The sequence below is a fragment of the Scleropages formosus genome, chromosome 7 (assembly GCF_900964775.1).
Source record: "Scleropages formosus chromosome 7, fSclFor1.1, whole genome shotgun sequence".
Lineage (NCBI taxonomy): Eukaryota > Metazoa > Chordata > Actinopteri > Osteoglossiformes > Osteoglossidae > Scleropages > Scleropages formosus.
Genome location: NC_041812.1, coordinates 14,460,849 through 14,477,229, shown reverse-complemented (window position 1 = coordinate 14,477,229; position 16,381 = coordinate 14,460,849). Strand labels below are relative to the sequence as shown.

General features: G+C 42.0%; 1 protein-coding gene across 1 annotated transcript in view; it reads left to right on the top strand.

The window, feature by feature from the left end:
• LOC108926579 (sodium/potassium-transporting ATPase subunit alpha-3-like) overlaps nucleotides 1-16,381 on the top strand; it is a 28,880-nt gene that overhangs the window by 8,429 nt on the left and 4,070 nt on the right. Inside the window, exons 5-17 of the mRNA XM_018739319.2 lie at nucleotides 254-457; nucleotides 667-780; nucleotides 1,071-1,205; nucleotides 3,600-3,717; nucleotides 4,393-4,661; nucleotides 4,837-5,035; nucleotides 6,076-6,320; nucleotides 6,791-6,983; nucleotides 10,468-10,780; nucleotides 11,100-11,250; nucleotides 12,669-12,837; nucleotides 15,554-15,708; nucleotides 15,911-16,034. Coding sequence (XP_018594835.1) covers nucleotides 254-457; nucleotides 667-780; nucleotides 1,071-1,205; nucleotides 3,600-3,717; nucleotides 4,393-4,661; nucleotides 4,837-5,035; nucleotides 6,076-6,320; nucleotides 6,791-6,983; nucleotides 10,468-10,780; nucleotides 11,100-11,250; nucleotides 12,669-12,837; nucleotides 15,554-15,708; nucleotides 15,911-16,034 — 2,389 coding nt within the window. The remainder of the gene's footprint in view (nucleotides 1-253; nucleotides 458-666; nucleotides 781-1,070; nucleotides 1,206-3,599; nucleotides 3,718-4,392; nucleotides 4,662-4,836; nucleotides 5,036-6,075; nucleotides 6,321-6,790; nucleotides 6,984-10,467; nucleotides 10,781-11,099; nucleotides 11,251-12,668; nucleotides 12,838-15,553; nucleotides 15,709-15,910; nucleotides 16,035-16,381) is intronic.

Below are 16,381 nucleotides of genomic sequence, written 5' to 3'. Positions count from 1 at the left end.
GTCAGGAAAAGGAGGGAAAATGATGATGTTGTGTATTGTGTAAGTTATGTCAGTAGTGGTGCTTTGAACTTTGATAATATTGCCAAAGATTCTTGAAATGAAGCAGTTAAATTAATTATATTCTTGGCCAGTCCGATTATATTGGATTGTAGTTGCTTAGAGCTATATTCATTTCGTAGCAGTTTGTTGTATGAAGACAAAAAACTGTAATTAAAATGAAAATATTTAATCTTTCCCTACATATTCCGTGAAGGGCCTGACCAATGCCAGAGCAGCAGAATACCTTGCCCGAGATGGACCAAACGCTCTTACACCACCCCCCACCACCCCAGAATGGGTCAAGTTCTGCCGCCAACTGTTCGGAGGCTTCTCCATTCTGCTGTGGACAGGAGCCATTCTCTGCTTTTTGGCCTATGCCATCCAGGCTGCCACGGAGGATGAGCCTTCTGGGGACAATGTGAGTGAAAGACAGAATTAAATCTCTGTGACACAGGCTCAATGCTGTAATGAGGGCACTGTGGGGAGGATTCAATAAAGGACAGTAGTCATATAAGAGGTGTGGCTATTAGAGAACGTGGGCAGCGTATGGATGTGGCCATTTGAGAGGCCACATCAGAGATATGTTGTCCGAGTTATGAACGGCATGTTTCCTGTTCTGTTCCTCAGCTCTACCTGGGAATTGTGCTGTCTGCTGTTGTCATTATCACCGGCTGCTTCTCATACTTCCAAGAAGCAAAGAGCTCCAAAATCATGGAGTCTTTTAAGAACATGGTACCCCAGGTATAGAAAACCATGTTCCATACTTCCTTCCCATGTAGTGTGTTTTTTTTTTTTTTTTTTGTAGTTTTCGTTTTCACAATCTCTTCAGCACTTGGCACTCACAGTTTTGAGTGTTGAGTTAATGAACTGCTTCAGTCACCTGTCAGTATTGCTCATAGGTAAACTATAGCTACGTGTAGAGGTGACTATATAATTTGACACAAGGGCAGAAGAAATTGCTGTCACACATGTAACAATTTGTAATTACAGAGGTAATCTCTAAGTTTACCACTGTGGCTGTTTTGCTGCAGCAAGCTCTGGTGATCCGTGAGGGAGAAAAGATGCAGATCAATGCTGAGGAAGTGGTAGCAGGAGATCTGGTGGAAGTGAAAGGAGGAGACCGGATTCCTGCTGATCTCCGCATTGTCTCCTCTCACGGCTGCAAGGTGAACTGCCATTCTTTGTACACCTTGACTGACCCACAGAGCTCACAAATTCTCATAATCCACTGCATGCATACTTTCAGTACTCATGGCTCACAGACTCATTGCTGCATTGCTTGCATACGTTCTCTACACAATTCTCACACTATGCACTGACCACAATTTCACACTGGATTGCTCAATCTTTCTCACACTGCTCACACAGTGAAGCTGTGCACTGATCATGCTTACATTACAGAGCATCTCTGTGAGGTGATGTTCTGCAGAAGCATCGCTCCTTATTTGTGACCATGTCTCATTAAAGAACACTCTTACCCTGCAGATATTTTGTATACAAAATTTGCATAATGAGCTATTCACTCACATTTGTGAGAAACTTTTAAATCCATCGTGAGCTTTGGTGATGTCCAGCACCACACGCAAGGAAAGGAACCTCCTTCGCACGATACATATTGTAGTTTCTCCCACGCATCTCAGTTGTCGCGTGGTCGTATGCTTGCTTGCAAAAATATTTAAGAAATTGCAGCACTTTTTATCACGGTGTAAAGACATCACATGTAATAATAACCCCTAAATTAATTAAGATTTTAAAGAATGTGCTAGAAGAAGTTGAAAAGGCAAGGCAAAGTCTTATGTATCAGTATAAAATGTAAAGGGATGATATGCATACAATTCTTTTGAAAGGCAGTATAATTACAAATGAATTTGTGAGATTAGATTTACTGTTTATCACAAATGATACTTTGCAATTCGCTCAGCAGAGAGGCTTTTTCCTGTGATTACAGTAATTACATTATGAGAGTTGCCTTAGTAGTGTTATTGTAAGAATTTTTTTTTATTTCATTTCAAAGTGCTTTATACTAAGGCAGACAGGTGTAGAACAACAGACTTAAAAAACTAATCTTAGGCCTAAATTTTATGGTGTCCAGTTTTCATATTGTAAATTTAGTTTTGGATTAAAGTTTCTTTATATGTAAAAGATAAGGTAGAAATGTTTAATGTTTGTGGAAAAATATGAACCTTTTGTGACTTGTGAGCAGAATTTATTTCTGTGGATAAATGGTAATTAAGAATTTGATTCTCAGATTTTTAGAAAAAAAGTTATACATTGGGAGCTCTCTATGTATTTTCCGCAGCCTTTAGAAAATACATTTATTGTAGCCTTTTACTACTGCTGCGATCAAAACAGTGAGATGCCATAAGGTGCATACAGCATTCTGAAAAATGACCGAAATACCCTTACTTATTGTAAAATCGGTAAAATAACAGAATAAGGGTGGAAAGTTGTCAAGGGGAGGGGGGCGCAGTGGCGCAGTGGGTCTGACCGGGTCCTGCTCTCCAGTGGGTCTGGGGTTCAAGTCTTGCTTGGGGTGCCTTGTGATGGACTGGCGTCCCGTCCTGCGTGCGTCCCCTCCCCCTCCAGCCTTACGCCCTGTGTTGCTGGGTTAGGCTCGGGCTCCCCGCGACCCTGCATGGGACAAGCGGTTTCAGATGATGTGTATGTGAGTTGTCAGTCCCCATATACACTGCTCGCACACTTGTACTTACACCTGTATTTACGACAAACTATCTACTACATATTTTCATTAAGTTCTTCTCACCCATTTCACACTGTTCCTACCTTTTGAATGCATACTGCTTACTCACTTAAAGTATCTTACACACTTAAAATACACATTTTAAACGGACTACTCGACATGTGAACACAGTTGTTACTGGAAGGATGATCTTCATTTGTTTATAGCTTCAGTGTCACATTTACTACTAGGATGAAATCAGTTTAAGCTTAATAATAGACATCGCTATATTTATTTGCGAGTTTGGTTCTGTAAAACTGTAGCTACAATAGAAAAAACTTTGTCATTTTGAATTTGCCTCTATTATTATTTTATTGCTTCTAACTATATTAATGTAAAGTTATTGAAAATAAAAATGTCATCTCCTATTAACTCTGTCAGTTTCTATTGCTTAAAAATCATCCCATAAACATGTAAAACCTTTACCATTTTCTTACCACTTTCAGGTTTCTTCATTTTCATGTCATAACAACAATATACTTTTAAGTACTGTACACTATTACAGTCCCTAACACAAGATTTAAACACTGTGGAAATGACTTGAACTGACGTGGATTCATACTCTCATTTTGTTAACGAGCACCTCTCTGTCATCTTTTAACTTAGTTAGTAAACATTTATAGTAAACTGTAGAGCCAGTATATAAACTACTCAATAGTTACATGCTTACATAATATACTCATCAAGATACTCCATTAGAGAGAAGCATCTGCTTAGGTAATAACTGATGAACAGCTTTCACAAAGCCATTGTTTCTCTATAAATTAGTGCACAAAAGCTTAAATATTACATTGTACTAAGTCTGCTTTGTGGTTTACAGGTGGACAATTCCTCTCTGACTGGTGAATCGGAGCCTCAGACCCGATCGCCTGACTGTACCCATGACAACCCTCTGGAGACACGCAACATTGCCTTCTTCTCTACAAACTGTGTAGAAGGTACTCTTTCTGTAGCACCCGTCTCATTGTTAGTCCACTCATACTTGTCAGACATTCACCATTTTTCTCCCTCTCTTTGAAAGCCAGCTGAGGGAAGGTTCTGTCATGGCAATCAAACTCTATCTCTCATCCTGTGTCTTCCCCTTCCTTTGACTTTCATCACACGCATTCTGCCAGCTGTATGTTACAGCGTGACTCTGTGGAGAGAAATGGAACCAGTTTGATAGTTACAGGAAGCTGCAACAACCATTGTGCGTGTATCTATTACATTCCCTGTCAGAACGAAGGGATGCTGGTTATATTTGCAGTAGAGCATTCCCGATATTTCCAGCAAATATGTCAAGGTTCCTTTCTGTCTAACTATATTCTCACCCCTGCAGTAAGACATGCACAGTGAAGATGGTAAAGTGATTGATTATCAGTCCCAAAGGCTACATAATTGTTAATATGTAAATGTTGAGGTAATTCACTAACATCAACTGCTAACTCCTAAACAAACAAGGCCTAATCCACCTTGAATTCAGACGTCACCACTTAAGGTCAGCCATAGTAATGTCTGCACATTGTGAACTGCACTGCTGTCTGCACTGCCAGTGTGGGTTTAGTGTCCTGTCTGCAGCACGGGGTTGCTGCAGCTTGATTGAATTCATCATTAACCTCTTCCCTCCCTAACAGGGACTGCCCGTGGTATTGTCGTCTGCACTGGTGACCGCACAGTGATGGGCAGGATTGCTACCCTGACCTCAGGCCTAGAGACTGGCAAAACCCCGATTGCAAAGGAGATAGAGCACTTCATCCACCTGATCACGGGTGTGGCTGTCTTCCTCGGAGTCACCTTCTTCATCCTTTCCATAGTTCTGGGCTACACCTGGCTGGAAGCCGTTATCTTTCTTATTGGCATCATTGTTGCCAATGTGCCTGAAGGCTTGCTGGCTACTGTCACTGTGAGTGACTTCTTTAACCACATATGTGCTGTATATCTGTGTGTAGATCTGTTTGAGTCAATGTGTGCTTGTGTCTATATTTCCTCGTGATTGTGTCTATATTGTTTATGTGTATCCTTGTGTGTTTATACAAGCTCTGTATCTGTGTGTGATTTCTTGTTACCCCAATTCCCAGGTGTGCCTGACCCTCACTGCTAAGCGCATGGCCCGCAAAAACTGCCTTGTGAAAAACCTGGAGGCTGTAGAGACCCTGGGCTCCACCTCTACAATCTGTTCTGACAAGACAGGGACTCTGACTCAGAACCGTATGACTGTGGCCCACATGTGGTTTGACAACCAAATCCATGAGGCTGACACAACTGAGGACCAGTCTGGTAAGTGTGGGTATAGTTCAAGCAACATGTACTCGCCCTCACACAAAGGGATCCTGTGCAATGAAAAATCACATAATTGTTTTGTGAAAGTATATAGTACGTTCTCATGCAATGAGCCAGTAATTCAGTACAATGACACCATTCCTAGTTGCACGGTCCTTCACGTGAGGCTCAAAAAGACACATGAGATATTACAAACACACACTAATGTCCTCTTAATGACATATCCCCAGTTAACGACTTCCTGTGCCGTCTGGATTTTTTGATTCCTTATTCAAATAAACTGCAATTGTGTAATTTATTTACCCACTTACTTAAATTGTGATTCACCAGGTTCTTTCAAGGAGTAGAGTTGACTGACTCAAGATTTTATGTTTTATTTGTGCAATTTATAGAATAGTGACTGATGAGGAATAACAGTGAGGGTTTAGACTTGGAGAAGACCTAGAAAGTGAAAGGATGTGTGGGGGTATGTTCTGTTGTCTGCTTCTCAGGGTCGTGCAATGCTCTTGTGTGCCATGATCAAAAACAACTTCAGAAACATGAGTAGCCTAAAAGTAGGATAAAGCTTTAATCTCAGGATCAAGTTAAGATCATCTAATGTCGAACATTTGCTTGAAATGCTGCACAGCACTCCATCGCCATGCATAAAAATACTAATAATTTTGGTTTTTAAATTAATTTTCTGACAAACATTTTGCATTCAGGAACTTTCCTTTTTCCCATAAGAAATAAAGTTAATCTGATCCCCTCACAATGTGAATTAGTGAAACAAATTAAACCCTTTAGGTAAGTTATGGGTGTGCCTGTGTTTTTAGGTTTAATGTTAGCTAGCGTCATAACACTATAACCTGGTTTTCTTTAGGCCTTACGTCATGGTTCAACATGGTCTGCCAGTGTACATGAGGAGTACTCCTATTTCATGTAATATTTATATGCAAAAACAGAAAGGGGGGGAGAACCAAATTCACTAGGAAGGTCATGCATATTGCAGTGAAGTGGAATATCTCTTTCTATATGATTCTCCTGCCCCACCCCAGGAACTTCATTTGACAAGAGCTCTGTCACATGGGTGTCCCTGGCACGGATTGCTGCACTCTGCAACCGGGCTGTGTTCAAGGCAGGGCAAGAGTCACTGCCTATCCTGAAACGAGAGGTAGCAGGTGATGCGTCTGAGTCAGCCCTGCTCAAGTGCATTGAGCTATCCTGTGGCTCTGTTAAAGCAATGAGGGACAAGTACAAGAAAGTGGCCGAGATCCCCTTCAATTCAACCAATAAATACCAGGTAGGTGAGTGATGAAGATGATGGAAATGCCATGGAGTTGAAGCCACCTCATAGCAATCACTTGCATGGTTTCCATCAAAAGGAAGGAAACAGAAGTAGTTTCCCACTGGTTTCTTCCATGTATACAAACACTGAGCGAACATACAAACTCCACGCACCCTGAGCTAGATTTCAACCCCACTCCTATCAGGCAGCTCGGAAGCTGTGTTGTAAGTGAGGGAACATGATACATAATCTTGTATGCAATATTACCAGTAAGGCAATTTATGTGTTTAATAATTCTCAGCAGCAATGTATTACTTACACCTGTGTAGGTTTTGTTTTGATACTCACTATGCTGAATGAGAGTAGGACTGACAACAGGAGCATTCCACTTCAGTCATGGAGATGTCTTTGAAATATACAGAAACTTCCACAATGGTTATGTTAGTTATTCACAGTACGATTCCCCCTGTCTCCCAATCTCCCAGCTTTCTGTGCATGAAACGGAAGATCCCAATGACGGCCGCTACCTGCTTGTGATGAAGGGCGCTCCTGAGCGCATTCTGGATCGCTGCACTACCATACTCCTGCAGGGCAAGGAGCAACCCATGGACGAGGAAATGAGGGAAGCTTTTCAGAACGCTTATCTCGAGCTGGGAGGCCTGGGAGAAAGAGTGCTGGGTGAGTGAGTCATTCTCATCACGTTACTCTACAGTATCCATCAAACTGCCATTTAATACACATAAAACTATCCTTGAGTATCTATCACATTGCCACTCAATATTGCTGAATCCAGTGATTTTTTTTTTTTTATAAATGTTTGATTCCTGATTCTTTGAAAACACGCTAAGACACAGAGACTTGGATTTATTATATAGTATTTCTTTTCAGATGTTACTCTAATTCTGAATTAACAACTCCCAAAAGCAAATCCATCACATATTTGTGTATCTTTATATTCTCTTGCATGGTGGGGGCTTTCTCACTTAGACATATACCCCCATACATCTTTTACAATCCTGTATCCTACTTAAAACATCCTGCAGAAATGATAACTAATGCAATATAGTGATATAACAATAGACACAAAGTACGTTTAGTTTATATAACAAAAATACAGTATTATGACCCATATGTGGAATAAAAAATTAAGAATTGAAAAGAAACAACTTGCTAAGGGTTAGATAGTACCACTTGTCAGGGTATTTATTATTTTTCCAGTCTTTGTGTGATTATAAAGGATCAACAAATGTTTTGACTCAATTCATAAATGTTGCATATTTTAGCACACTAGATATAACTGAAAGAAATGGCTAAAACAATCCATCAAATAATTGTTCTCTTTTTGATGTCTTGTGTAGTCTGTTTTGGGTGTGAGTGCACCAAAGCGCGCGCGCGCACACACACACACACACACACACACACACACACACACACACAGTTTCAGAACCGCTTGTCCCATACAGGGTCGCGGGGAACCGTAGCCTGCCTGGTAACACAGGGCATAAGGCCGGAGGGGGAGGGGACACACCCAGGACGGGATGCCAGTCCGTCGCAAGGCACCCCAAGCGGGACTCGAACCCCAGACCCACCGGAGAGCAGGACCGTGGTCCAACCCACTGCGCCACCGCACCCCCCGTGCACCAAAGCATTGTACTCAATTGTAAGACACACATATCCCATATTGGTATAGCAGTCTCGAAGTCATGTTAGAGACATCTTTAATAAATGCTATGGGCATGGCGTCTTGTTCTTTCAATAAAAGGTTGTTTAATGCACAATTTCCTTTATTGGCTGGTGTGATAGATTGTCAGATCATCTACTGTTACTCATCTGACCTTCAGTTGACATTCATTGCTCCTTCCAAGTTGGAAAATGCCATGCACATTTTCCAGAGGGACAGAATAATAATGTTTCCAGCTGATAAAGGCATCCAGCAATTCTTGTACCAACTCCCCATTCCATATGGGACCATTTTTCCACAGTGCCTCAAAATCATGGACATTTCCAAAGGTGTGTAATGAGTCAGTGTAAACACTGATAATTCCATTTTCTGATTGCACGGTGGCATTTCTGATGGCATTTTTGGGCAGTACGGTGGCACAGTGAGTAGTGCTGCTGCCTCACGGCACGTAGGTGGTGCGAGAGAACATGGGTTCGATCCCTGGTCAGTCTGTGTGCATGTTCCCCCTGTGTCTGTGTGGGTTTCCTCCGGGTGCTCTGGTTTCCGCCCACAGTCCAAAGACATGCTGTTCAGGTTCCCCCATAGTGTGTGAGTGACAGAGAGTGAGTGTGTTCCACTGATGTATGGATGAGTGACCCATTGTAAGTAGTGTATCTAGCAGTGTAAGTCACCTTGGTGAATAAGGTGTGTGGGCTAGTAACACTATGTAGTATCCATAGTAAGTCGCTTTGGAGAAAAGCGTCTGCTAAGTGAATAAATGTAAATGTAATGATGGCCTTATACACCTCAGTGAAAGCTTTTAGCTCACTGGAAAGGTGCCTGCAGTTATGCTTCCTTTTTCTAGCACTGTTGTGACTTGTCACTGCCCATCCAGTCTTTTGACTGCCACCTTCTACAAATGAAGATCTGTCAATGTGGAGAGTTTAGTCTTCGTTGTCTAGAATTGTCTCTTTAGCTCTGCTGGCTTCCTCGAAAGCATGGACAGTTTTAGCAGTCTTGGTTGTCTTCATCTCCAATAAGGACTAATGTGGATGAGTGGAATGGAGATTTCTAACATTTTTCATTTTCCTTCCTTAAGCTGGTCTTTAAAACTTTTAACTTTCTTATCATATTCTGCTTGCAACATAATCATAGCATCAAGAGACCATTGTGTTGTTTCATTTGTTTTTGTTCAATTAGTTTTTATCCAAACATGTTTTCTATCATTCAGAAAATACTTTCCTTTGAAGGCACTGTACTTATGCTCATATATGTATTGTTGTTCAACACAGACTTTTAACTGCTGCAGCACATCTTTTTTGATTCTGTCAGGTATGGCCAACTTTCCCTTCTCTGTGATAGGTACTTCTTTAGCCGCTTTTGTAGCCATGGTATATGTACAATTATTCTTTGAAATAGTAACAGACACTGAAGCTTTATGTGGCTGTCTGCTTAACTGTTGTGGGTTCTTGGACTAAGTGCTACTTGTCTACAAGGACCATGGGGACACCCTCTTAGAGGAACAATGGGTCTTTGTTATCTACTGTTTCCTGTTCTATCTTGAAGATAAAATTGCAGGCACAAACATGCAACAAAACAGCCAATGGACTTTCATAGGGACATCTGGTAGCATAGTGGTTAGAGCTGCTGCCCTTGAACTGAAAGGTTGCAGGTTCAAATCTCACCTTCTGATGTAATACTCTTGAGCAAGATACTTACTCTGAATTGCTCCAGAGAAGGTACCCAGCTGTATAAATGGGTATTTTTAAGTAGCTTCACACTTTACACTGTTTTGGAGAAAAGCATCAGCAAAATGGGTAAATGTAGATATATTACAAGGAGTCCTTACTTCTGGCTGGTAAATGGCTTAGTGCCAGTCGTGGTGATTCTTTTTTGGACGCTAACTATTACATTGAATCTAGTTCCAAAGGCATAGTGACTAGAAGTAGAAATCAGAAATCAACAGATTTTTATTGCACAGTAGTTTTTCCCGGATGATGTCCTTCTACTGTGAATTAAGTCCATGAAACATTGGGTGCATTATCCTCTTGCTGCTGTGGGTTTGACTCCTACACCACCACCCTTCTTTCACAACATTGTAACCTACTTATTACAACTTTAACTGTCATGACCCCCTTCTTTTGGAACATCCAGCAGTAAAAATAACTAATGTAGCATAATGGTATAATGGAATATACACTGAGTGTATTAAGTTTAAAACAAGAATACACAGTAGAGAAAAATACTAAGGATTTGGTAAGGGTTAGGTTCTTAGTGAGGTAATTAGTATAATTTTACCACTGCATCACTGATCTTCAGTAGCCACGTGGCTCAATTATAACTGTCACTGGGATTTAGTTAAGTACACATCATGCTGCCCTTTGGTGACTTTTCATGCTGCACTTCATTGACTCATTACACACCCATGACGCTGGCTTTTGGTTTCTGTCATAATAGTCTTCAACACCGATCATGGTGACCTTCTTTCTCTCCATCTCCCAGGTTTTTGCCATCTTCTTTTGCCTGAGGACAAGTATCCCAAGGGCTTTGCCTTCGATTGCGATGACGTGAATTTTCAAACCGACAACCTGTGCTTTGTGGGTCTGATGTCTATGATCGACCCTCCGCGTGCGGCGGTTCCTGATGCTGTGGGCAAGTGCCGATCTGCTGGCATCAAAGTCATCATGGTAACTGGGGACCACCCCATCACTGCCAAAGCCATTGCCAAGGGGGTCGGCATTATTTCTGAGGGAAATGAGACTGTAGAAGACATTGCTGCTCGACTCAACATTCCAGTCAGCCAGGTCAATCCCAGGTAATATGTGAATGTCTTTATCACTTAATCTAAACAGACAGACAAATGTGGCTTTGATCATACACAGCAATTAAACCATCTGGAATAAATTTTTCTATTTTGTACTTGCTAGCAGGCAATATTACTATAAAAATGAATGGATTTCCTTGTGTTTATGCTGCAAAGGTTAAAATAGAATGCCTTTAGGACATTTCTGTCTTTCTTCAGTGTTAGGGAAGACCAGCTTTTTTAATGGTCTTTTTTTATTTCATGCCACTCTGGTTAGAAAACCTCCTGAAGTTATATCCATGTATCCCATGTATTTTTGTGAATCTGTTAGGGATGCCAAGGCTTGTGTGATCCATGGGACAGACTTGAAGGACCTCACTCAGGAGCAAATGGATGAGGTGCTACGAAACCATACAGAGATCGTCTTTGCCAGGACCTCTCCTCAGCAGAAGCTTATCATTGTGGAGGGATGCCAGAGACAGGTGAACCTGAGCTTCAACCATCTTGGGTTTTTTCCCCCCCTCCATGTAACATTTTCTCGAGATTTCAAGGATCTTTTTCTTGACTACTTCTTGGAAGCTTTCTAGTAGTCCAGTGGAAATGGGTGGTTGTCACTATAGAGTAGCTTTATAAATGCAGAAAGGAACATATGAGGTTTCATCAAAAACTTCTGACTTCTTTATTTCAAAGAATACTGTATATACATAACTTTTATGTGCTTCAGAGTTATTTCTTCCAGGTGATATGTGTTTGTTCCAATATCTTTTTCAAAAGCAACGGTGGAATCTTGATCTTAAATCGTGAAGTGATTAAGTTCTGCCTTCACATTTTTATGGATGTTTCATTTTGATTTTGTAGAGTTGGTTTTATAGTTTATTTTTAGACTATTTATTTTTTAGCAAAATTATTCGATTAGAGATGTTCTGGAATATATATATAGACAAATGAGGTCTATGATTGAACAGAGGCTGTATTTTTAGAATTGTAAGGATGAAAGAACAATTCTGAAATGCATACCAAAGACATGTTCAAATTGTATTATGTAGGAGTTGGCAAAGCTCAGCACAAAATGCACCAGAGGCAAACATTTTATATGTAGGTTAACCTTATGGTTATCAGTTATTCATATTTATGTTGAGAAACTGAGCACTACATATGTTCTAAGTATATTGAGACATCCTCATTCACTTTTGTTAACTACTTGTCCAAGTCATGGCGGTCTGGAGCCTATCTCGGGTGCCAGGCTATTTAGAGAACATACTGGATTGGATGCCTCTCCATCAGAGGCTGGACACATACTCCCAGATTCGGAAACTATGGGCTATTTAGAGTCACCAGTTAACTTGAAGTGCATGTCTTGGATTGTGGGAGGAAGCCAAAGCACCTAGAGGAAATCCACAGAGACATGGGGAGAACATGAAAACTCCACACAGACTGAGCTGGAGTTGAACCTACACCTGAGCAGTCCAGGCACTGTGAGACAGTAGCGCTATCCATTTTACTGTCGTGCTGTCTATGAGACATCCTGTTCCCCATAAATAACTACAGAAGCATTCCCCTAACACTAGAATGTGAGAGCCAGTCATTCCTACTATGGAGTTTGGCTTCTACAGACAGTTAGTTCCACCCACGTCAGCTGACGTATTGGGCAACGAGTGTTCTCTAATGGGCTCTGTTGGCAGCAACGATCTCAGCATCTGCTGAGATCTACACACAGTGAAGGAGTGTTTTCATTGTGCAGATACTATCAATCATTTTCCCTCTGCTCTCAGTGAAAAAAAAAATCGAGTTGTACTACATTCTTTGTATTTTCTCAACCTGATGCTGGGTGTACTATTACCAAAATCAAAACTTTTTGATCATACCTCATAAACAGTTCTTGCTGTCTTTTCTGTTGCAGGGTGCTATTGTGGCTGTGACCGGCGATGGGGTGAATGACTCTCCAGCCCTGAAGAAGGCTGATATTGGCGTTGCTATGGGAATTTCTGGTTCTGATGTGTCCAAACAGGCAGCTGATATGATTCTGCTGGATGACAACTTTGCTTCTATTGTCACTGGAGTGGAAGAAGGTGAATCTGAGGAATAATGTCATGTTCTGTGGGTTGAAGAGGCCATTCAAGATTCAAGAGTTTGTCATGTGTACAGTAAACAGTTTGTTACACCATACAATGAAATCCTTACTCTGTGAATCCTCTCAGCAGCCTATGACATAAATTATAAGGAAGTAAGGCAAGAAAAACACAAGGAAAACAAAAGGCGTAAATCACAAATTTACAAAAATTACTACTAGTGCAAAGTCACAAATCGCAAAAATCCAAGAAACAAGGTTATATACGTATATAAAGTGTGCAGTGTGCAATGTAAACATGGAAGTTGTACATGTGAAAAGTCCTGCAGAGGTAGATTGGGTCTATTCGCAGTTGAAGGGGGGGTATGTATTTGTGTACGCAAGGTATGCGGAGGTAGTCTGTGGTCTCTGATGTTATTGGCATTGTGGATGTGTATGTGTGTGTAGGAGGGATGGGGGAGTAGTTGACACCTCTCAGGCTCAGAGGGTGAACTGTGTCTGCTGTGATGGGTGGAGGGGCAGTGGATGGGTGTCGTTCACAAGCCTGATGGCCTGTGAGTAAAAACTGTTTTTCAACCTTGAGGTTCTGGCTTTAACACTCCTGTAGCGTCTGCCTGATGGTAAGGGTGTGAAAAGGCTGTGCTGGGGACGACTATTGTCCTTGATGATGTTAGTGGCTCTCCTGATGGTTCTGGCCTGGTATAGGCTCTCCAGTGATGGTAAGGATGTTCCAGTGATGGTTTGAGCAGCTTTCACCACTCGCTGTAGCGCCTTACGATCCTGTACTGTGCAGCTTCCAAACCACACTGTGATAGAGCTGGTGAGGACGCTCTCGATTGCACACCTATAGAAGCTTCTCAGGATTTGGCTTGGCATGCCAAATTTCCTCAGCCTTCTCAAGAAATGCAGACGCTGACGTGATTTCTTGGCTAGATGTGTTGTGTTGTGAGACCAGGTGAGATCTTCAGTAATGTGAACACCCAGGAATCTGAAGCTGCTCACCTTCTCCACAACTGTCTCACCAATATACAGTGATGAGTGTTGCTCCCTCCTTCTCAATGGATCTATTATCAGCTCCTTTGTTTTATTGACATTGAGGGAGAGATTGTTGTGGTGGCACCACTCTACTAGGTCAGCCACTTCCCTCCTGTATGCCGACTCATCGCCTCCTGTTATCAGTCCAATGACTGTCGTATCATCAGCAAATTTGATGATGTTGGTGTTGTTCTGGGAGGCCACACATTCATGAGTGAAGAGTGCGTAGAGTATGGGACTCAGCACGCAGCTCTGCGGAGTTCCTGTGTTTATGGTTATTGATCTGGATGTGTGGGTCCCCATTCTAAGGGACTGGGGTCTGCCCGTTAGAAAGTCCAGAGCCCAGTTGCAGAGGGTGGGTGGCACACCAAGATTGTGAAGCTTATTGATGAGCTTCGAAGGTAGTACTGTGTTGAATGCTGAGCTGTAATCAATAAACAGTATTCGAACATAGCTGTCCTTGTTTTCCAGGTGGGTGAGGGCAGTGTGTATTGTTGTGCTGATGGCATCCTCTGTGGATCTGTTCCGTCTGTATGCGAACTGGTGAGGGTCCACTTCATCACTATTGGAGTCAGTGCAATGGGTCGGTAGTCATTGAGGCAGGATGCTTTGTTGTTTTTTGGCAGCGGCAGGATAGTGGTCCTCTTTAAGCAGGTGGGAATTGAGGCTTGTGCAAGGGAAAAATTGAATATGTCCGTAAAGACATCAGTTAGCACCGATGAGCAGGTTCTAAGTACGCGTCCAGGGATGTTGTCTGGGCTGGCTGATTTCCGTGGGTTCGTTTTCCCAAAAGTCTTTGCCACATCTGCAGATGTGACCGTGAATGGTGGGTTCTGTGTTCCCACCAGTCACTTTAACACCCAGTGGTTCATTGTTCAAGACCTCGAAACAGGCAAAGAATTCGTTGAGTTTGTCAGGTGTGATGCGGCTGTCAGTGATCTCACACCTGCTTCTGCTCCGATAGTCTGTGATGTTCTGTAATCCCTGCCACATGCGCTGGGTGTCAGCAGTAGTGTAAGGACACTCCAGTCTCAGTCTGTATTCCCTCTTGGCAACCCTAATGGCTCTTTGAAGATCATACCTGGCCTTCTTGTAGTCACTGGCATTGCCTGAGACGAATGCAGTAGAGTGGGCACGCAGCATGGGTCGAACTTCACAGTTTATCCACGGCTTTTGGTTGGGGTATGTCCGGATCTGTTTGGTGGGCACAGTGTTCTCGATTCAGATGCTAATGTACTGGTTACTGCTGACGTGTAGTCATCCAGGTCAACAGTACAGTCCTCGCGCATGGCAGCATTCTTAAACACCTCCCAGTCAGTGCAGTCAAAGCAGTACTGTACCACCTCATCATATTCTTCAGACCACACTTTAACAGTTTTACTCACTGGGAGGGCTTGCTTGAGGAGCTGTCTGTATGCAGGGTAAAGGAACACTGAGATGTGATCAGACTGTCCGAAGTGGGGGGGGTGCAGCCTTGTATGTGCCGTTCACATTACTGTACACCTGGTCCAATTTGTTTTTCTCCTTTGTAGGGAAATTAACATGTAGGTTATATGTAGGGAGTACATTTCATAAGTTACAGTGGTTAAAGTCGCCTGCGACGATAAACACAGCGTCCGGATGTGCGTGTCCATGTAATGGAGTAAAAGAAAATGCTGACAACATATACCTGTTTTTTTCAGGTCGCCTCATTTTTGACAACCTGAAGAAGTCCATTGCCTATACACTGACTAGCAACATTCCAGAGATCACACCCTTCCTCTTCTTCATCATGGTCAACATCCCTCTGCCACTGGGAACCATCACCATCTTGTGTATTGATCTGGGCACTGACATGGTGAGACTCATTTCATTTACAGTATATACTTACTATGTGTACCTTAAATATTTTTTCATACCCTTTATATACAAAAATACTATTTAAATGTATGTATTTTTTTTTTTTTTTTTTTTTTTAAAAACAGTGACATATACCCGGTACAGAAACATTTTTTCTCCATCCTCTACATGTTTCATGATATTTTACTTTGTGTTCCAAGGTACCAGCCATCTCACTGGCCTATGAGGCAGCAGAGAGTGACATCATGAAGAGGCAGCCCAGGAACCCAAGAGTGGACAAGCTGGTGAATGAAAGGCTGATCAGCATTGCCTACGGACAGATTGGTGCATTCCCCTTTTCACTTATTCTCTTTTTTGCACCCTCACATTCTAAAACTGCGCATCTTCTTACTCCTTTTGGGTTTCAGTCTGATTAGAAATATACTTAAAGATGAGACAAGGTAACACTTTAATGACCTAGTACATTTGTATGTAGAAGGAATTTAACCAAAATGTGTGCTTATTCTACTGCATTAAACACATAAGATGGATTGACACTGGACAACAGACATTAGATGTGACACAACATTAAGTATAAAATGACAAAATTTGGAGAGAGCAGAAACTGGAAGAAATTTGGGGAAACAGCTGGTAGTGTAGTGGTTAGAGCCACTGCCTGTGGACCCAAAGAC